The following is a 22,069-nucleotide window of genomic DNA, read 5'->3' on the forward strand; positions in this document are numbered from 1 at the left end:
AAAAAAAGAGAAGACATCTCAGAAGGTTGCAGAGTGAATAGTGAATACGTTATCCGGCTGGAGCCGAGCCCCCAGGGCTAGGGCGGGAGCCAGGGAGCGCGTGGGGTCTGGGCTGCGGGCTGGAGCTGGGCCCGCGTGTCCCCGGGCACCGGGAGGCGAGGGGAGGGGAGAGAGGGGAGACGAGGGAGGAGGGAGGGCGCGAAGGAGGGAAGGCGGCAGGGGGCGGGCTGGGGTGGGGGTGAGGGGAAGGCGCCCCGTGTGCTGCCTGAGGAGCGGCGGCGGCGGCGGCGGGAGCAGAGGGAGGGCGGGAGAGCGGGCGCGCTTGTCATGTTCCCTCTCTCACCCTGGGGGCATCCTGCAGAACCTCTCCTCGGAAATCCACGGGGAAATGGCAAACAGGATTGACGGGTTTCACACGCTCTTCGCTAGACAGAGCCGCTCATTATCATAACCGTCTGCAGCGACGGCGGCGCGGCGCCCCAGTCGCGGCGGCGGGACCTGCCGGGACCCTCGCCCGCCGCGCACCAGCGTCCACCGCCGACCGGGCCGCCGGGCCGGGCTCCGCGCGACTGTGCACCGGCGGCCGGGCTGGCGCCGAGCCCAGAGCGGACCAGCGGCGGCGCGAGCGCTCGGGCCGCCGCCTCCCGGCTGACCCCGCGGTAAGAGCCGGGCCGGGCGCGGGCGGCGAGGCCAGGGCGGGTGGAGGGCGAGGGCCGGTCCTCGCGGGCGTTTGCGCGCGCCCACCCGCGCCCCCCCCCCCCCGCACGCCCTCCCTGCCCCGGGGTCGCCGAGTGGACGCGCACCGGCCGGAGCGGGATCCGGGCGGCGCGGGGGCGAGAGGCGCCGAGGCGGCGCGGGCTTTTCCTGGGGCTGGCGTGCGCCGCGGGGCCTTTACCGGGGCGGGAACGGCGGCCGCCTGAGCGCACCGAGCCGACTCCGGGGGCGGGTAGGGATGGCAGCCCCGGGGAGATGCCAGGGTCCCCGGCGGCCGCTCCCTCCCTTCCCCTGGGGGCCGGGGGTCAGTAGGAGGGATGCCCCGGGGTCCGGTCGCCGCGGCGCGGGGCAGGTGGAGAGGGAGGGATTGTGGATGTCAGGAGCGCGCGTCTGAGAGAAAAAGGAATAGCTGCAGGAGCTGACACCTTCTGTCCTCCGCCACCTCCGCCCCCGCACTCTCCTCCCCGGCAGCCGAGCCGAGCCGCGCTGCGGGCGGCGGCGGCTCCTCTGTCCTCAGCTCACCTCCCCGGCGGGCTAGGCTGCTGCCCGCCTGGTCCACGCCTCCGCCTCTCTCCTCCCTTCCTCCCCTCCCGCCTCCTGGGCTCTAGCAACTTTCCCGAGTGCCCGGCTGGGGCTGGGGAGACGCGGGGGGGGTCGGCCCCCCGGGGCCAGGGTGTCGCGCACAGGGAGGTCGCCCGCGGGAGGTGCGGGCGCTGTCCCCCGCCGCCCGGGTCCCACGGCCGCGCAGGGCGCTCCTCCAGCCTCCGGCTCTGAGTGGGCTTGGCCGGCGAGGGAGGGCGGGCCGGGCAGGCATCTGCTGCGGGCTGGAGCGCGGGGCCCGGGCCAGCCTCGCCAGAGCCCTGCCAGCCGCCGTGAGTCATTTCCTTGGAATCCTACCTTTGGTGTTTATTTCCCTTAGAAGGAAACTTGTTTGAAGAAAAAAAAAAAAAAAAAAAAGACGAAGAAGAAAAGAAAGAAACAGTAATAATAGCTCTTATTCTGAAGGAGAGGCGCACGGCTCCGGCACCGTGGAAAGACAACTTGCCTTTGTTCCCAGACACTTGGGGTGTTGTTTACTTTCTCCTGCGGCCGGCGGCCGGCAGGGCTCCGCTCGTTACCCTGGAAGGGGCTCAGGGGCCATGGCACCGACCCCTGGGGGTGTGTCAGTGCCGGAGCCCGGACGCGGTGCCTGCAGGGGGTCGGTTCGTCAAACCTCACGACCCCTGTCTTGGGCCTGGGATGCGGAGATCTGGCGCCAGGGTTCGGACACCCGGACACCCCATCTTCTCCGTCAGGCCCACCCCCAGCCTTTCTAGCCCCAGGACCTGCCCTAAAGCTCCGGGCTTCTGGAAGCTACAGCTGAGAAATGCACTTTCCAGAGTAGACAGGTGTACTGCAGGGACGGACAGAAAAGCGACATCTGTCTATTTAGAAGGGTTGAAGGATTTCCTTCCACCAATTCAGCCCTTCTATCACCAGCAGGAGCAGCAGCAGCTGGACGAACTGTTGGGATCTTGTTAAGCACAACTTCGAGGTCAGGCGCTTGATTCCACCTGGGCAGCACCAAAGGTGCATTGAAAACATGAGCCCTTTACTTCTCTGCGTTTCACTGTGGGAATCCGATCTCTAACTGCTATAATGCTCTTAATGTTCTCTAATTTCCTATGAGAGATGGGGGGAGGGGTGAGCGAAGAATGACCAGGAACCCGTTAGATTCAAGGGGCCACTGAATCTTAGGTGGCCGGATCTGTGGGCCAGCCGCTCATATTAGCATTAGAATGGCTCTCTGGAAAGAACAAGCGTAACTCATGGAAAAACCAAATTGTGTAGCAATGCCTGGTAACTTTACGATGAACGTTTGCTGGAAAAGCATGACATTTTAGCCCTCAGCCTTCTTGGAATCCTTGAGGTGTCATTTCATTTCATCCAGTTGGGTGACAAAACAGATATGCAGGAGGAGCCTGGGGATAAGAGGTTAGGAGCTTTTTATTTTTAAATTTTTAAAACCCATATATAGGCCAGACACACTTTAACCGCCTACTTTTGAAACCACTCACTTCTGATGTTAAAAAAAAAACAAATTTTACCATAAATGTACATCTTTGTGGTTATATCTAATATTAACAACATATGAATTTGTGGATTTAAACTTCTGAACTCAGTATCAGAATCATAGTGTAAGTCTTATCCTATAGAGAATAATGAGTTTGGATCTGTACATATAATACAAATAAAGAGTTATGTGAAATATTGGTGCATAGCACCACCCAGTCCTAATGCTTCATGAATGTAGAACTTGCCTTCTTAATTTTTTAACATCCCTTCATAAATTCTGAATAGACTAGGAAGAATTCACTGCAAAATCTCTTGTCTGCTCCCAAATAATCTGAAGTCATTCATACTTTATTCAGACTTAGAAATACCATTTGTGGCACTCAGTTTCTCCGACTTTGGATTTTGTGTGTAAAAGTTTCCAGTTCAAAAAGAAAAACAAGAGAAATCAGATACCATAATGGAAAAAAAAAAGCCAAGATAAAAGTTCTAAGCTGTGTTATAAGTTCAGATGCATCCTGATAGGATTTCATATGCTGGAATCAACACTAACAAACAGAAACTGAAATCCTTAACCCAAACAGCCACAAGGATCAGTCATTAAAATGGAAACAAACTCTTAGGAACATAAAATAGCACAGGACCGTATAATGTCCTATTAAACAAAGGTAATTGCATTAAGGGGCCTACAAATGCTTCATGTTCTTAAGAGATGTGGATTTGTCAACCTCCTCTGGTTTTATGCTATAAAAGTTCAATATAGTGGCCCCTGGGTGGCTCAGTCAGTTGGGCATTTGCCTTGGGCTCAGGATCCAGTCCCACATCAATCTCCCTGCTCAGTGGGGAGCCTGCCCCCCCCACCACTCATGCCTTCTCTCTCTCACAAATAAATAAATCTTTTTTTTTTAAAAAGTTCAATGTAGACAAAAAGCTTGGATCTTATTCCCAGAATCCAGCACAAAAGTGAGTGTGAATTTCAAGCTGGAAAATACTGTTGCAGTCAGTGAGAGAGGGCTACTGAGAGAGAGCTATAATTCATATGCTCCTGGCAGGAGCACTTACTGGTACAAGTGCCTTTTATAATAGGTTAAGATGTTAGACCATTTATGAGAGTCTCCCAGGGAATAAATTATCATGAGGTTTGATAACTTGTTTGGATGCTGAGTTTGAGGGGTGATAGACAGAATATCTTGGTTTATCAAATCAATGTAGTGTAAATTTTTTGATGAGTCAAGAACAAAATAAATAGCATGTCCCACCATTTCCTTCTAGAGAATAATCGAACTTCTCTCTCTTTTTTGCCTTGTAATAAGATTTTACTTACAGCAATTCCTTGGCTGCTCCCTCTTTGGAGGGCATTTTAGAAGAGAAGGGGTATGTGGTTTAGCCTCCCAAATCGCTGGGTCCTCATTCCAGCCACTGACACCGAGACTTCCCCTACTTCATCCTTCAGTGAAGTTGGGACAGAACTTAGGATCTCAAGGAGAAGCCTGGGTAGAGTCATTGCTGTCAAGAGCTGCTGTTAGCCATAAAGACCTCCTCACTTCTGTAAAGCTGTTTCCCCTTCCCCTGGTGGTTTTCCTTCCTTTCCCTCGAAGTGAACCCTCATTAGAACACGTAGGTAATCCTAGCCTCCTGCTGGACAGCAGGGGACTCACCCTTTTCCAAAAATGTTAGGAGCTGTGTCATTTGGAGAAGAAAGCATGAATACACCTTAGCGTATATTTGAAAGATAATCTATCTTCAGAGAGCAAGCCTGACATCAGTCTTTGTGACAGTTCTTTTAAATGGCAGAGTGGGATAGGAGAGGTTCCGGTCTTGCAAAAGAACTCGCAGTTAATAAGGCGCGGAGGCTTCTCTGCCGTCACCACTGATCTCTGGCCCAATCGGTCTTTTTGCCGGAGTATCAGACTCTTTCCCCTTGAACCCACCCTTGACCCTGCCTTGAATCTTAGCTGGGGCCAAGTGAAGCCCCAGAACTCCGCTGGAAGTGGCCCACAGCACCTGAGCCCATCAGGAGCCCCGCAGGCATCACGGAGCAAAGAGGCTCCCAGGCTCCCCGCAGGCCCCCCGGGGGAAGGGGTGTGAACCGGAGAGGAGGGCCGCAGCATGGTGCCCCTTGGAAAGTTGCTGCCTTGTGTCTGGGCCTCGCGGAGGAAAGAGTTGCAGGCAGCCTCTGGCCCTGAAGCCCTGGCTCCTGTTTAATATTCTGCCTGCTCCGTTGATGTTGTGCTTGGCTCCTGTGGGGCTGCAACTCCCGGCTTGAAACTGGAGCCAATTTTCTGTCTTCATCTTACAGTGTTTTGACTGGAGGCAGATCCAGTTCAGGCCGATCAGGGCTGGTGGAAACAACTACCAAGTGTGTCTCTGTCTGCTTCGTTTTGGGAGAAGAAAGTGGAGGGAGCCCTAAACTGGTGTAGAGGATCTGGCCCCGCGGAAAGGAGAGGAGGGGGCAGCCGCCCTGCCCCAGCCGACCCAGAGCCTCAGCAGGGGTGACGGTGGAGATTTTGGCCTCTACACCCTTTTGACTGATTAGCGGATTTCATCAAAGGAGACTCTCGGGATTGACTAGAAAATTGATTTTGCCTTATTAATAGAAAGGAGGTGCAAGGGTTTGGGACTTGCCTCTTAGCGGTACATTTTCCGCCGGAAGGTCAGGAGGAAAATGTGTTCAGGAGGCAAAGCAGCTGTCTCAAATGGGGCTGAGGGGAATCTGAGAACAATAAGAAATGGGGTTTTAAAGATCCGCCCATGAAATGCAGATTGCTGAACACAGAGGCTGAGCTAATAGCAGCGAGAGAGTTTGCTGAGGTTTTCTTTGAAAAAATAATAAAATGTTTTCAGGGTGAAGGGGAGAACTGGGAAGCAGAAGTTTCCCAAAGCAGAGTAATGATCATGCCAAGGCCATCCCCTGGCTTACTCTTGACTAGGGCTATTTTCTTTCTTTTTTTTCTTTAGATCTGAGGCGGTCAGAGATGACTCTGGTTCTGTCCATGAATAGATTCTGCGAGCCCATTGTCTCAGAAGGAGCTGCTGAAATTGCTGGGTACCAGACACTATGGGAGGCTGACAGCTACGGAGGCCCGAGTTCCCCTGGGCCAGCACAGGCTCCTCTGCAGGGAGACCGGGGAGCCGGTCCCCCACTGGCAGGTACTGCCCTTGACCTCCCCCCACCAGCCCTGCCCTCTGCAGCCAGACTAGTGAGCAGGACTGGTGTCTCCTGTCTCTGGGCGCCCTTCTGAGCCCAGAGAGAGCTGCTAGTCCAGGGACTTCCAGGCTCTCTGTGCCCCTCTCTTAACTGAGCCCTGGGCTCCGGGAGAGGATCAGAGGCGATACTGAAATTGCATTCAAATCTGCGTCTACACGTGCTGCTGCTTCGTGTGTAAGTCATGCCACCTATACTTTTTAAAGAACCAAACCAGATTTTGAGACCCTGAGTTTGGGTTTTGGTTTTTCACCCTGCGGAACATGGTTCTCTTCAGAGGTACACAAGCCCTGGTGAGCTTTTGACAATGAAATCTTTATCCCCTGAGACGTAAAGGAATCTGCACTTTGGGCCAGAAGCTATGTGTCTTCTCTTTTTACTAACCACACAATTGGCTTTCGTATTCAGGGGGAATTTTTTTTAGATACAGGAGTATGTTCTTCCTAATTCTTTATTCTTATATTCTAAGATAAGTTCCTTGGATTTTTGTGTGGTGTGCTTTTAAAAAAAAACAAAACCTAAAATGTAAACTAAATACTTCTTGAAGTTTATTTGGGATTAAAAGCTCTGTTCGTTCAAAATTGGACCCTCATTTAATTCATGATTGACATGTTACATTTTTGAGAGAGAGAAAAGGACTTTGGTTAACCCATATTTTAGTCTTAAGCTAAAATTTTTTTAGTTTCGTATTTTGAAAGAAGAAATATTATAACTCCAATGTTCAGATAGTCATTTGCTTCCTTACCCACAGCCAATAGCATTTTAAAGTTATTTGGTTATTCGTGCTTATGGTAAAAGGTGTATATGTTTGACCAGTGGTGCCCTATTATCGTGGATTTAATTAAGCAGTTTGAATAAATACTATCCTCCCCTTTATGAATTTTGCTGTTTGTGCATAGAATTAAGATTCCAAGTATTTTGTAAATGCTGACATAGGTCATTTTCCTTTATGATTACCTAGAAATCCTTGCCTAGCCTGGGTCACAGACTTCTGTATGATAGCAAATATTAAGACCAATGTTTATTTTTAATCATCACATGTACAGCCAAATACGTAGCCAACTTATCTTCTATAAGGAAAGTATTTTGTTTAGAGAACCTCTGGCAAACCGCATGTCATTTGTCGTATCTGATTTATTACCACAGGATCACATTACAGGGGAATTTCAAATCCTATAACAACATCCAAGATCACATACTTTAAGAGGAAGTATGTGGAAGAAGAGGATTTTCACCCACCACTCAGCAGCTGTAGCCATAAAGTATGTTTTTTTAATAGTCATTATTTTTATTAAGAATTTAAGATACTTAGTAACAGTTGCCTGATCCATTTCCAGAAATTAAATTGTTCCACCCAAGCAATGAAAATGAGCCACTTCTCAGCAGAGCCATATTAATCGTTGTCACTTTTTTGGGTCCTCTGTTATTTTCACAAGTAGTGGAAGAAAGAGCCAGCAGGAGCTCCTCTACCCAGAAATAACAAAATTATATAATCCAAGGAACATCTTTTTTACAAATGTCTTGATTGTTCTCAAGTTGCGTTAGTGGTTATGAGCCATCCATGTTTTCACATGTGTGCAGAAACGCACCATTCTTTCCTGACATCTCCCCTCTCTCCACGCTCTAGGTCCCATGGCCAGAGCCCCTTCTGTGTGTGCCCACCTGGGAGCAGTTTCCCGGGGCTTCTCTTGACCCATTAGAGGTGGACTCACTATCGCTTGAGTGTGTGCTTGCAAGTAAAAACTCACACTGCATTGTATACACGTTACGGAGGCTTAGTTTGTTAAAATATGTAATTCATCCCTGGGAAAGATCACAGCTGACTCTTCTGCATGCTTAAGAAAAAAATAATGGGATCCAGGAAGTGCCTAGAAATAAGGAACTGGCCACCTAACCTTTTCAAATACCAGTTCTTTTTCCTTATGGTTCTCTTCCTTTAAAAAAAAACTATCTACAGATGTAATCAAGGAGGGTATAACCCAGACCATGGTTTTCTGAGAGGCGGAGAGGATTTTTAATTTTTCAATTCATCTTCCTCTGTATCTCCTCTTACCCCCTCTCCTTGCCGTCTCACGAGCATATCCTTCAGGTGTTGCTTTGACCTTGCTCATAAAGACACCGGCATGGGTTGGTGCATGCTGGGCTTTTCTCTGACTGTATAGTTCCTGCCTTTGGTTAACCCGGGCAGGCTTTGTTTGCAGTTCCTCAGGTCATGCTACCAGGTGGCTTTTTTTTTTTTTTTAATATGACCTGGAAAAGCTGGTCACCAGGACATAAGCAGTTTATTTCCTCTTTCATTTCTGTGTTATGGTTGTGACTGTTTCCCAGTAGCTGCTGGATTTATACTAGTCATCACCCAGTGATAGTATCATAGTGCTCAGAAGTGAGTCTTCTCATTTCCTCCCTGCATCTCTCCTCCTGCCTGGCCCCAGAAGGAGGCTTGCTTTGGCCCCTCTACTGACTGATGGTTTCAGGGGCTGAGCCTCAATTATCACTGTCCCTCAGTCGAGTAAGGATAATTGCAAGTGTGAAAGCCAGAGGGACAGCGCTGAATGTAGCTCTTGTGCTCTTAGCCAGGGTTTGAAGTAGACTTATGACCTGCATTTTGACATCTTTCAAAAGACACCGACATATAAATACATGAGTGTATGTGTGTGCACATGCATGGGTTTGTATACACCCACAGAAAAGCCCAAGTATCCTAAGAGTACAGCTTGCTGGATTTCACAGCAGAAACATATCTATGTAACTAGCATCCAGATCAAGAAACAACATAACCAGCAACTGAGAACCCCTCCTCGCGCCCCTCATTACTATGTCCCTTTCTTCCGGAGAAGCCGCTCCCCTGACTTCTAGTAGGGCAGAGGAGTTGTGTGTTTTGGCATCTCCCTCAGCCACAGAAACACAAACAGCCTCACCTGTCCCTGCTGAGGTCTGCAGGGGGACCGGATTCCCAGGTGCTTGGACTGCACCTTTGAGGCAGGAAGCCGGGGAGGGTCATTAGCAACACCGGGGACAGCATCCCTAAGTGAACCTGGGAGGAACAGGACCACAGCATGCCCAGAAAGAAATCTACTGCAGTGGCATGCTTACACAGCCCACGTCCTCTAAGTTTTCTCTTCCGTGTTTGGTTTTTAGACCATCTCGATTTTTGAGGAACGAGCCCATATCCTGTATATGTCATTAGAAAAGCTCAAGTTTATCGATGATCCTGAAGTGTACCTCCGAAGGTCCGTCCTTATCAACAACTTGATGAAACGGATCCACGGCGAGATTATCATGCAGAATAACTGGTGCTTTCCTGCCTGCTCTTTCAACGGCCCCTCTGCCCAAGAGTGGTTTCTGGCTCAAGACTGTCCTTACCGAAAACGACCGCGGATGGCCAAAGAGGAGTGTGAAAAGTTTCACGCCTGCTGCTTTTACCAGGAATGTGGTGGTCACTACCTAAACCTGCCCCTTTCTGTCCATGCTAGTGTCGGAAGTGCCTCCACCACTGCCCCCTCTTCCTCCTCATCTTCCTCTTCCCCTCCCCCTCTGCCTTTACCGAGTTGTTCCCACCAGGTGGATTTCAATGTAGGCTGTGCGTCTGCTTACAAGGGTGATGGTCAGGTACCCGCCAGCGAAATCTTTGTCACTAATGTCAGGTCACTAGGTGTTCAGGAAAAGGCCACATTAAGTGAGGAGAAGGCAAATAGCGACACCACCAGGGATGGTGGCCCATTAAGCCATGAACCTGTGGGAAACGACCTTGCTTTTGAGTGCAAAGGCCAATTTTATGATTATTTTGAGACTGGATATAATGACAAAAACAACGTGAGTGAGTCTTGGAAAAAGTCCTTAAGGAAAAAGGAGCCTTCACCAAGTAACAAACCGTGCTGTGGCAAAGGGAGCAAACTATGAGCCATCTTTCCACCGAACCTCTGAAGCATGCACAGCATGACCAGTTAGCTCTCATAGATTTTATTTTGAATGGATTTTATAGTTTTGTACAACTGATAAAATTATGCCATGAACACGCCGTGTCGTTTTAATGCCTGGAGAGCAGGTTGCGTAAATCCTCTGTAGAGTAGGCATCAGCGAGCTACTTCTCAATGTGGTGATGTTACCAAGAACACAGTTGACTCGATGCTTAAAAGTAAACCTTAGTTTTCTCACAGAAAAGGTCCAGTAGATTAGACTGGGGGACAGTGTGCCCTTGTGACCTTTCCATGATCCCCCCCCCCCCAAGGAGCCTGTCACTAGCTAAGAAACGGCAACACGTTCGCCAATCAATTAGGTAGTTGTTTGGTCAGCAAACCAACATAACCAGCAAAGGATGTCTGCTGCTTCTATGTGATACAGTATTTTTTTTCTGAATGAAAGACTGAAAACAGGGAGCTAGATGAAGTGGCTTCACCGTGCCATTAAGGACTTGTCTTTAACAGTCTTGCATGACAGACGAAAATAGGATGTAACATAATGAAACACCTGTCTAGGGGTGGCAATCAACAATATGTGGAGAAGGGTAATCCCTGCGAGTTCCTGGCTTGCCTGCGATGCGTGATCAGGCAGTTAGAGAGGTGTTATACAGGGCGATTTTTGGTGCCTTACTTTATCTTAATTTTTGCCAATGTGAAAATTAAGGATAAATCAGAGTTACAGCAGGGATTTAACAAACAGGAAAAAAATACACAGGGTGGATCAGTATTGTTTGGAAACCGTTAACTTCGAAACTATTGTGTTTAACTTTTGATTCAACATCTCTATTCTTCCTTTGTTTTTTGATGCCCAATTGCTTTTGGATTTGGCATTTTTAGAAAGGGATGGGGGAAACAATAGAGCTGTTAGAAACCAGCACTAAGCTGCTTGAGCTTTTCTATGGCAACGGGTCTGTTGCTGGGGTTTGGGTTTTTTGGGTTTTGGGTTGTTTTGTTTTGTTTTGTTTCCTTGTCCAATGAAGTTCATGAACCGGTGGCATGCATTATACTTTAATCTGTTTTGCATCATTTCACTCGTTTAGATTATAAAAGCATGTGGTTTTTTATATATGACTTTTGCTGTTGATTAAGAAGCACAATGTTAATAAATGATGTGGTGATCAATAAGGTTTTATCTTAAAGAATGTAAAGACTTTAGGTTTTGGAAAGTTATTTTGGAGAAATGGGACTCAGTTGGCAATAGCTACCATGTATTCGGGCCACAGTTTTCTCAATGATTTCTTTAATTTGTACATTTGCAAGAGTGTTCAGAGTGCCCCTCTGACCGTCCGTCCTCCTACTCCAGCCAACTCCTCCTGCTAAACTGTACTCCAGTTTCCAAGATTGCTAATTGACTTGGGCCTCCTTAAACAGTACTTCACAGGAACCAAATGCCAAATGGAGGAAATAAGTAAGTCCTCCCAGTTTCTCCAAGATAAAAGCTTTTTTATTATGCTATTAATATTAAATATAGGTCTCATTCATACAGTGTATGAGTAGGATCATCATTTGGACAATGTCCACAAGGACCAATTTTTAAAACATGTTCTTGTGTTATGGCTAATAGTCTAGTAACATTTTGTCCTTTATTTTCAATATTTGATAAACATTTGATGTTGAAAACTTAGATGATAGATGCTTGTATATGAATGTGTTGTAATAAAGTGAGGTTTTCTTGATATATATTTATTAAAATGATCAAAATGCATTAAGATTTCCTAAATTTTAATGATCATCGGCAATGTTTCTGTTTTCCGTTGCTCTTTCTCCTTTAAAAAACTCAAGATGTCTAGTGGGCAGTGGCCACACGGGAGTATTCAAAATGAAAGACTTCTTTCAAGAGGTCAACCTGACAGGTGTTTTAGAATGGTCCTAGTTTGTGAGTTAGATTTCCGTTAATTAAGAGGCCAATGTTAATAAATGATGTGGTTGGTCATCAAGAAGGTTTTATCTTTAAGAATCTAAAGATTTTTTCATTTTTGCAAAGTTTCTGACCAAAAAAACAAAAATAGTAACACAAATACTGAAGGAATCCTGGCTGATCGCTTTATGGAATGTCAAATTGTCACAAAGATGACCTGTATGTCAGCAGTCAAAATAGCAATAGATTACTGCTGGTATTCCATACCACTCTGTTTTAAGGTTGCTAGTAGAGGCTAACATTTCATTTGATAAAGGGAGAAAGCTTGTTGGGAGCTTAATTGTCACGTGTAACATTCTTACTATGAATGTAATAAATCCAAGAGATTTACATATGAAAGAAATTACATCCCTTTTGCTCTTTAGAAAGCCCCCCTCCCCCACATTATCAGATAATGTTCCTCTTGATGGTCAAAGCTGTAAAGTGACAGGTGATGATTTTCCAGAGCCCTCACCTGAGCTGTGGCCTCAGGCATCTACAGCAGAACCCATTGGAGCTTCTCTACTGGACGATTAGGGGCCTTTGAATTCAGCAGCATTAAAATTTGTAATTTTTAGTCATCAAGCTTTTGTCCCTAAGACATTTCTAGCATACCAAAAGACATGCCTCCACTCCTTCCCCGAAAACCCCTAAACACCCATCCAAATAAGAATGTTCCTTTGGTTGGTATAAGAGCATTAGAGCCTCTTAGGGGCCTGTTTCACCATTTCTATTCAGAAGATACTCAGTTCAGTCTTTCCAGGTGCCCAAGGCATAGATAATAATTTACTGACTAGGTTCTAGAGTTCTGTCTCAGAGACTGGTAAGGCTAAAACACTCTGCACCCCATACTCTGTCTACCCACTGGAAGTAGCACCCTTTCTCATGACTGGGCTCTGCTTTAAGGAGAACCTGATAGGACAGATTCCAGACTTTTAAAAGTTAAATGAGGCGAAATCTTCACTTAAAATGGCCCAGCTCCCCCCAAGAATGCCTTTAATTGCTACTCTCTGAGGCATCTAGGTGCACCTCGTTAACCAAATCATTAACCTTTGCCTCTGGTCCTTCCTCTTATAGTGGCAATTGTAGAAGATGGTCTGGCAGAGTCACTTCAAAGGAGCACAGATATCAACCGTGCTTTGCCTCCAACTCTTAAAATCCTATGAATCTGTCCTTCACCTTGAAGGGGTCCCAAGGACAGGATTTCAGCGGCCAGGACTTGGGAAGCTGGTAGAAAAACTCAAAGCCAGTGGAAGTGGCTATCTTACTACCAGTGACTAAGTAGGTTAAGGCATCTTCGGCATGGTCTTTTAAGACAATAGAGATTCAGAACGTTTTGTTTCATAAGGGCAGAAGCAAGTGAATGAACCTTTATTTTAAGAGATCCTAGTTAACTCCATCAAAGCAGGGCTACCCAGCCCTCCAGTCATGAACTTGTATTACAGCTCCACTTAATGACTTCCTTTCGGTGTGTCTAGAGAAGAGCTGAGAACAACTTGGAGCAGACATGGGCGTTAAGAGTTGTCAACTTAACAATAAATATCAGACAAGGATATAGGATTCCCATGTAACGTAACTAGGCTTTTCTATTCCTCAAACAAGTTGTGAGCAGAAAATGCTTTTGAAAATAATTAGCTGTTCAAATCCATTTTAATGACAGCCCCTTAAATTTGAAGCTATTTCATTCGTAGTTAAGGTTATCCTTGCCTATTTTGCTAGGCCGTTTCCAAAACGAGGGTGCAGCAGGTCCTGAACAATGATGGTTTAAACAAGATGCAGAACTGCGCATGAAGAGAGGAATGACATCAGTATTTCAGTGATGAGAGACAATGTACGGTTTCTAGTAATTCATGTTAAGATCGCTGTGCTCTGATTGCGGCTTAACCTGAAATGCATTCAGGATCTTGTAAGTCACTACTCAAGGCCTCCATGGCTTTCCTACACAGTACAGTGTGTAAGCGAGGTCGATTATCTGCACATGGCTAGCACTGCTCCATTGGTTGTGAGAGCTACATGACCGAGGGTGAAACAGTTACTACTTTAGAGATTGTTTCCAGCCCTGCGTACATGCCGTATTTCAACTGGGAGAATTCACTCAGGAAAAGCACTTGAAAAGATGTAAGTTATGAACACTTGAATCTCGCATCCTGCCATAAAGTGCATCAGCAAGTGAGTTTAATAAAACATGCTGTTTAAAATAGTCTGTAATTTCCTGTTTCTGCGTTTCCCTCCAGTATCTGTGACAGGCTGAAAAACCATGACTACATGAAGGGCATTTACACAAGCTCGCCTGGTGGAGTTTGCAAACCATTGCTATGAGCTTCAGCTTCTTTGGTAAACAGTTCTCTGGTGGGCTAGCTATGGTTGTTGTTTTTTTCCTTGGTGTTGGTCCAATTTGTTAATTTTGAGAATGCAAACTACTTATTCATAGCCTGGAAACACCTGCTTTTGACCGTGGTGAAACTGATAGAACGTATGGAGACGAATTAGTCATTCGTTGCTCATGAAGTACCCACGTGTTTCTCAACCCCATTTTTATAATCACTCCTTTGATTTAAAATTATAAAATCTTATAAAATGCCATATCTGAGGGATAGAACACACCTAGAAAACTTGCAAGGACGTAAGTTGTGATCCCTCTTTCTGCCAAGATCTCAAGACAATGGACAAATAGTGAAATTTGGGAGAGACCCAATCTGCCCCACGGTCAGTGCTGCCCAGCCTGGCGTGGCTTTCAACAGGGATTGCCTTCATCCAGGTCATTCCATGGCAGCAGCTGCATCCATGCATCAGGCATGTGACACTCCTTTCCCTGCCAATGCCAGCCTAAGTATGCCTGCGGATGTTTTCTGAGGTGAGTGCAATGAGCTACAATCAGATATAAACTATCCTGGCAATTGATGAAGCCGAACTTTCTCAGTGCACCTGGCCCAGCACTCAGGCTTCCCCGAAACTCACAAAACACCTGTGTGCATGATAGAGCAAAGATGGAGAATGACAGGCTATGAGGCATGGGTTTTCAGCAAGAGGTTGGGAGCTGCTCTGTGGTGGAGTAGAGTGCCAGAAGTCCGAGATTGACAGTGGCCCGCATGCATTGCAGAATGAACTCACTTTCTTTAAGGAAAAGTCTAAAGATGAAAAAGGAATGACCTTTTTTTTGGGAGATCAACTTCTTTAGGAAGACAGGAAAACAATTTCAGGGACGAAAGGATTTCCTTTATGTTTTTGCAAGAAGAGAGAAATGGGTTGTCTGGTCTTTCTGGGAGCTGGGAGCTTTTCTCCTAGTTTTCCAAGCCCTTAGATGCCGTGTGCTTTTCAATTAATCCATCAAATGATCTTGGTTACTAGGTATAGTTATTAGTCCAAGGCACCTCTCTCCTGTTCAGTTGAACTGCATAGCAATTGTAAGTTTCTCGTGAGGCTGCAATAGAGCAGAGGGTTAAAAGTGGGATTTAGAATTACTGCTTGGGTACAAATCCCACTCTGTCACTGTAGCTGTGCAGTCTTGACCTTGGCTTGCAGCCCCTTGACTTCCTGGTGCCGTGATTTTCTTGTCTATAAAATGAGGTGGCATAATGTACACACCTGGCGAGTTTGCCAGGTTTAAAGACTTTAATATCAGGGAGTGACTGGTCCTTGCCTGGATACACATGATGGATATGCAGTCACGGTGAATCTCCGTGAGATCTCCATGAATGTCCCTGGATGCCCCGAAGGCAGGACCTTGACAGCTCCTGATTCTCCTTTTTGTGGAAAGCGTTCAGCCTTTTGGGTTCTGTACAACAAGCTTCAAACAAATACAGAGATGATGTCAAGCCTGGAGACCTAGGACCCGCAGACAGCTATGAAAGTAGTCACTAGGGTTCTTGAGATATTTTTAACATTTCAAAAGGTTTACTGGAAATCATAAAATTTCCTGAAAGCAGCTGCATAGGCTAACCCATGGCAGATTTCTTGACTGTTGCTTGGAACTGAACCAGCTCTGGGTTCACACAGCACAAATCAAGAAGGAACTCTGGGAAAATGAAGGCATTATGTTTAATAAATACAATTGGTTTCATAGATAGGATCTGAGGATCTCTCTCAGTCAGATCTCAGATCTCTCTGACTATCTGAAGGGAATAAGAGGTATAAACCTTATAAATGAAAAGATGAAAAACCATTAACTTCTGACTCATCCTAGGATTTGTCAAAGTTCAAGCTTATTCAATTATGGTATTATTCTCTTAGATTTAGTTTTTACTCAGAGAAAAATACAGTATCAAATATGGATAACTTAGACCCAAAATGATTTCTAGTGTTCCTACATCTGGTAATGGAGACCAAAGAATTATTTCCTGGTTAACTGTAACTTTGAGGACATGGCCTGTCATAAAATAACTAAGACACGGTTTTCACCTACAAGATCTAAGTTTTAAAAAGCAGATTAACTGAGGCACATGGGTGGCTAAGTTAATTAGGTACCTGCCTTTGGTTCAGGTGATGATCCTAGGGTCCTGGGATCCAGCCACCCATCAAGCTCTCTGCTCAGTGGGGAGCCTATTTCTCTCTCTGCCTACTTGTGATCCTCTGTCAAATAAATAAATAAAATATTTATTCATTTGTTTTTAAAGATTTTATTTATTTATTTGATGGAGAGAGATCACAAGTAGGTAGAGAGGCAGGCGGGATGGGGGCGGGGTTAGGCTCCCCGCTAAGCAGGGAGCCCAATGCAGGACTTGATCCCAGGACCCCGAGATCATGACCTGAGCCAAAGGCAAAGGCTTAGCCCACTAAGCCACCCGGATGCCCCTAAATAAAGTATTTTTTAAAAATAACAAAAAGCAGATCAGCTAGGGAGTGATTATCCCTACCCCTTTAAACTCAAAGCCCAACCGATGGCTTCAAAATAGGATTCCCTTTAACAAATGACATTTCCATCTCCCCCTAACTTTTCAAGAACTTGTATCTTTCTATAAGGTGAGGTACACTTATAGTGATGTTTGCTGACTAGTAGATCTGAAATGAGAATCAAACTGAACCATATGGTTTGAGAATGAGAAACAGGCACCCAAATATAATGAAAGAAAATGCAGTGTTGTGCCATGGCCTTTCCAAGACTTCTCTGCAACAGGTTCTCCTCCTACCCCAACAGCCTCTAAGATCTCATGAATGGTACCAGTAGTTGCCATTTCAGCTGAGAGAGGCACTAGGAAGCGGGGACACCTCTATCTGCCCAGGGAGATCTCAGCTGGCCGATCCTTGTCCTCTCTGTGTCTGGGCACCCAGCAGCTGGAGAAGATACTTTTATTTTCCTGTGAGTAGAATACCAATGAGGAAGGATGACTGATTGGAATTCTCAACCAGTCTAGCCTTAACTCAGCTGGTTTTAGCCAAGATGACTTAGTGTAGAGGGGCAATGAGGGATGGGGTTTGGGGGCATCTCTCTGTCTGGAAATAGTATTGGTCCCTGCACCGAAAGGACCCACAAAGGAATCCTGGGGCCGTCAGTCCTCCTGGGTGTTGTAATGGATGAATAAGTGGACACATACTAGGAAGAACTCTGAGATAGAATCTGTAAGAACTGACTGAGTTCCAACTCTCATCCTCATTATGGATCACAAAAAGGTTTATAATGACTCATTTAAAAAATTTCTAACTTTTTATTTCCCTGCAGTGTATTGTATTGATTTCTGGTCAAATGACTGCTGTTTCTTAAAAAAAAAAAAATTATTACCAAATTAATGTTGTGAGCACAAGAGTAGGAGTTAGGAGACAGTCTCTTGCCCATTCCTACCACCCACTAGCAGTCTCCCCATGGCAAGTCCCTTAACATCTCTGGGTCTTAATATTCCATCTGTCAAATGATGAGGCTGAACTCAGATGGCATCTAAGATCGGTCTCTTCTGGCCCTAACCTTTGTGATTCTAACAACCAACAGATCTCTCTGAAGATTTTCACCTGCATTTTTTACACTTGTCATCCCAACCTTTCCTTCCCCAGGATGCCTACCCATCACTCCCACTACCCTCTGCTGCCAGTGAAACTGAGAAACTGCTTCTGGATGTCTCTTAAAAGAATACATCTCGTAGTTTTCCTGTCCAGAATGATGTTCTGCATATGGCTGCTAACCTATTGTCTGAAATACATTCCTCCAGATAGGCCATGCTCCCCCGCGGTGTCTCAGTACAGCCCCCTCCCCCTCCTTCCAGAGTGCTCCCCCCTACATTAGCCCATTAGCTCCACACATCACCGAGCCAGCCAGCCACAGCGCTGCTCCTCCTGGCACCAAGTTATCCTCTCCTTCAAGCCACCAGCCCGCCTGCCCTACGCAGGCAGGAGACCCGCGAACCCTCTTCTCTCTCATGTTTATGAGTAATAAAATAGCGGACTTTCCCCCCTTCTTTTTATGAAGACAGTCCTTGCAGCTGTGACTATAACTGTTGTTGGTTTTTTTTTCATAAGAGCCAAGATTATGGTCCCATAACCCAATTAGTGTCATTTGGTGGTGGTCCAAGTGCTTCCCCTGCACGAGTTTTAATTTGGGGATCCCCGGAGGCTGCTACTCCACATCTGCAGCGGGCCTGTTCTTCCTCTCCCCTTATTTGCTCGAGGTTTACAGGAGGATTAGCTGTGTGGTCTGGGAGGCGGCTGCTTCCCTTTCATCCGCACGGCTCTCAAGCCGCAGAGGAGCCTTTTACTTTTCATCAAGCCCTGGCACCTGGAGGGCGGGCAGCCGGGGCGGCTGGAATGAATCAGTGGATGCCCTACAGGCCCCGAGGGGTGCGGCCCTGCAAGCGTGGGGGAGGGGAGGATGCAGGGAAGGATGCTTATTGGGCCACTCACCACCTCACCAGGCTGGGCCAGGCCAGGATCCCGGGTGCAGGGCGCGGAGCTCCCACCCCCCACCCCGCCCCCACTCCCTGGCTGGCGAGGGCTCCCGGCGCTCATTGTGCAGGCAGCTGGCACCAGCTGGGAAGGGGAATTAGCATAACAAAGAGCCGGAGCAAGCGCGGCGCGGCCCGGCGGGGGCTCAGCGGAGCGCCCGGGGCTCGGAGGAGCCGCGCTGTCACCGGCAGCAGAGCGCCGGGGGCTGCCGGGCCCTAGACCCTGGGAGAGCCAGGGCCGGACCCCATCGCGGGTGTCCATCCCAGCCGGGGAGGGTCCCGGCCGCGAGGCTCGCCCGGAGAAGACGGGCGGTGTGGGTGTGAGTGTCCGTGACGGTGTGAATGGGCGTGTGTGTGTATATGGATAAGCGTGGGTCCATCTGAGCGTGCGTGTGTACATGGGCGGGCATGTGGCTGGATCCGCGGGGCATATGAGTGTGGTGCGAAGGGGCCACCTGCAGACGAGAGGGGACCCACCTGCTCCATCCTCTCCCTCCCCGCCAAGGCCTCTTTGTTTATTCCTTCAGGGAAACTGGTTCTCAACCCTGGCTGCACGGAAGAACCCCTGGGGAGCTTTGACGCAGCACCCAGGCCCCGGCCCCACCCCGGCGACTCGAGGGCGATTGGACCCCTACAGAGGTCTTCATTGCGCCTTCCGGCGCTGACCTAACTGCCGGAGAGTCCTTGGTGCAGGGAGGGGCCGCTGGGAGGGGCCGGCGGAGCCTTGGGTTAGGGTCCTGAAGCTTCTCCGCCCGCACGAGTGAGTGCACAGCCCTCCGACCCTAGCGCTTCTGTCCCAAGTTTCCGACTGGGCCCCCTCAGCGTCCCTGCTGCACACAGTCCTTCCAGTCGATCCTTGGGAAGAAACTAAGGATCGGTAAAGAGTCACAAAAGGTCACAAAGCTAGTAACGCGGCCACCTTGAACCCAGGGCTGTGGGACTCAAAGCCCACATTCTTTCCCCTGTAATATTTAAATATATTCTTAATACACTGCCAACCAAGTCCCTCGAAGGACCCTAGGAGGACAGTGGGGAAGAGGGGGGACAGGGCACAGCTGGACCCACGGCTCCCGGGAAGGCAGACACAGCCCAGACGACGTCCCCAGAAAATGCCCGGGGCCTCTCCTCCGGCCCGAATTTCTGCACCACGTTCGATCCGAGTTGTCCCTCTCCCCTCCCCTGCCCCGGGTGTTGCTTCCAGACGCGGTCCAGCCTCCTCCAGACTTTGGCTCCCAGGCTGCCTTCAGGAAAAGATGACAGCACAAGCCCTCCTGCAGCGGGGGGCAGGGTAGAGAGGGGCGGGGAGGGAGTCTCGGCCGGGGATCCGGAGGTCGGGGGACCTGGGAGCTACATCTACAGGCCTCGGGCCCAGCGCCTGGGTCTCGCCTTGCTATCCTGCGCCCCGCTTCTTCCTTGCGGGAGCCACGGTGTCTCCGATGATTCTCAGGCGTTTCGCCACAGGAGTCCCTTGCTCTGGCTGCCTGTACAACCCTGTCGGAGAGGAGAACTGCACTGAGCTGCATGGCTCTGCCAGTCCCACGCTCCAGCATTATCCAGAGGGGCGCATTGACAAGAGTGCGGGCTCTGTCCGGTGACTTAGCATCACCACGCTCCAAGAGGTGTAGGAACCTCTGAGGCCATCCGGGCCCACCACCCACTTTTCTCACAGTCTGGGAGGCCCAGCTCCAGGGCGATGAAGTCAGTATGGAGGTTTCGCAGGCCTCTGTATGCCTGCCCATCTTTGCTCCCTATGCTGGGGCTTTGACAAGTAAACCCCAGTGATTATGTCCCCTGCCCATATTCTGCAGTGAGAACCCCAGTGCTGGGGAAATGAACAGTCCTAGCAATGCAGGCAGCATTTGGTCCTGGAGACACCTGGAGAGGGAGAGGGCTGAAATCTTGGGCCCTTTGCCAGAGTGCCACCCCATTTGAATGCAGGAGTGGGGCAGGTGAACTGGTGGCCCCCAGGCCTGGTGATGGCTGCTGTTATTATTATTAAGGGTTCAGAATTCTCCTAGGTTCTAACAACTGTGTTCATTCTCAATAAATGGTTTCTTAATAATCATTTTAATTAGCAAAAAGGCTGTCTTATTAAAGCTAATTAAAGGCAATTTGGGAACCTTATTTTCATACAATCATAAAATTAGAGAAACAAGAAGCTGGAGAAATGAGGAATGTCTCAGGCTTTCTGCAGAGGGGGCAGGGAGGAGCTGGGAAGGGAAAGCCTACCCCCAAGCGGGCCTGCAGGCTAGGAATGCCCAGTGGGTGGGTGGCTTTAGATTGGGAAGCCACCTCCAGCTTGTAGGAGGCACCTCCAAGGAGCCATCCTCTGTTCACAGCCTTGAAATCTCAGAGTCATCAGGACTTCTCTCCCTTTGGCCCCCACAGATGGTTACCTCCCTCCCTCTAGTTATCTCTAACTTGAGGATGTACTACCATCACAGCCGTGACCCATCCTAGACCTCACTCCTTCCTTCCCATCCATTCTGTGGTTGATTGTCACCAGCCTAACAGGTATTATTAACCTTTCAGGACTGCCTTTCTTTTTTTTTTTTTTTAATTAACATATAATGTATTATTTGCTTCAGGGGTACAGGTCTGTGAATCATCAGTCTTACATAATTCACAGCACTCATCGTAGCACATGCCCTCCCCAATGTCCATAACCCAGCCACCCTCTCCCTCCTTCCCCCCAAACCGCAACCCTCAGTTGGTTTCCTGAGATTAAGAGTCTCTTATGGTTTGACTCCCTCTTGTTTCAATTTTCCCTCCTTTCTCCCCACAAGCCCCTGCCCTGCCTCTCAAATTCCTCATATCTGAGAGATTAGATGATAATTATCTTTCTCTAATTGACTTATTCTGCTTAACATAATACCCTCTAGTTCCAACCACATCGCTGCAAATGGCAAGATTTGGGGTTTTTTTAATGGCTGCATAGTATTCCATTATATATATCACATCTTTATCCATTCATCTATTGATGGACATCTAGGCTCTTTCTGTAGTTTGGCTGTTGTGGACGTTGCTGCTATAAACATAAGGGTGCACGTTTCTATTTGGATCATATATCCCAAATACAAATGTATCTAAAGATACATTTGTATCTTTATGGTAAATACCCAGTTGTGTGATTGCTGGATTGTAGGGTAGCTCTATTTTCAACGTTTTGAGGAACCTCCTTACTGTTTTCCACTGTGGCTACACCAGCTTGCATTCCCCCCAACAGGGTAGGAGGGCTCCCCTTTCTCTGCATCCTCTCGAATATCTGTCATTTCCTGACTTGCTAATTTTAGCCATTCTGTCTAGAGTGAGGTGGCGTCTCACTGTGGTTTTGATTTGTATTTCCCTGATGCCGAGGGATGTTGAGCACTTTTTC

General features: G+C 47.9%; 2 protein-coding genes across 2 annotated transcripts; one reads left to right on the forward strand and one right to left on the reverse strand.

The window, feature by feature from the left end:
* The first annotated feature begins 533 nt into the window (after positions 1-533).
* On the forward strand, positions 534-11,635 carry SERTAD4 (SERTA domain containing 4). The gene is made up of 4 exons (XM_045087063.1): positions 534-659; positions 5,725-5,916; positions 7,118-7,233; positions 9,110-11,635. Exons 2-4 carry the CDS (start codon positions 5,742-5,744, stop codon positions 9,869-9,871), a joined length of 1,053 nt encoding a protein of 350 aa, XP_044942998.1. The 5' UTR covers positions 534-659; positions 5,725-5,741; the 3' UTR covers positions 9,872-11,635.
* LOC101674499 (putative uncharacterized protein SERTAD4-AS1) lies at positions 1,020-1,595 on the reverse strand. Its single transcript, XM_004775318.1, has 2 exons — positions 1,237-1,595; positions 1,020-1,104 (listed from the first exon to the last, which is right to left on the reverse strand). The coding sequence occupies exons 1-2, from the start codon at positions 1,593-1,595 to the stop codon at positions 1,020-1,022; spliced, it is 444 nt and encodes a 147-aa protein (XP_004775375.1).
* Positions 11,636-22,069: the final 10,434 nt, after the last annotated feature.

The sequence above is a fragment of the Mustela putorius genome, unplaced genomic scaffold (assembly GCF_011764305.1).
Source record: "Mustela putorius furo isolate JIRA1106 unplaced genomic scaffold, ASM1176430v1.1 tig00001012_pilon_pilon_pilon, whole genome shotgun sequence".
Taxonomy (NCBI): domain Eukaryota; kingdom Metazoa; phylum Chordata; class Mammalia; order Carnivora; family Mustelidae; genus Mustela; species Mustela putorius.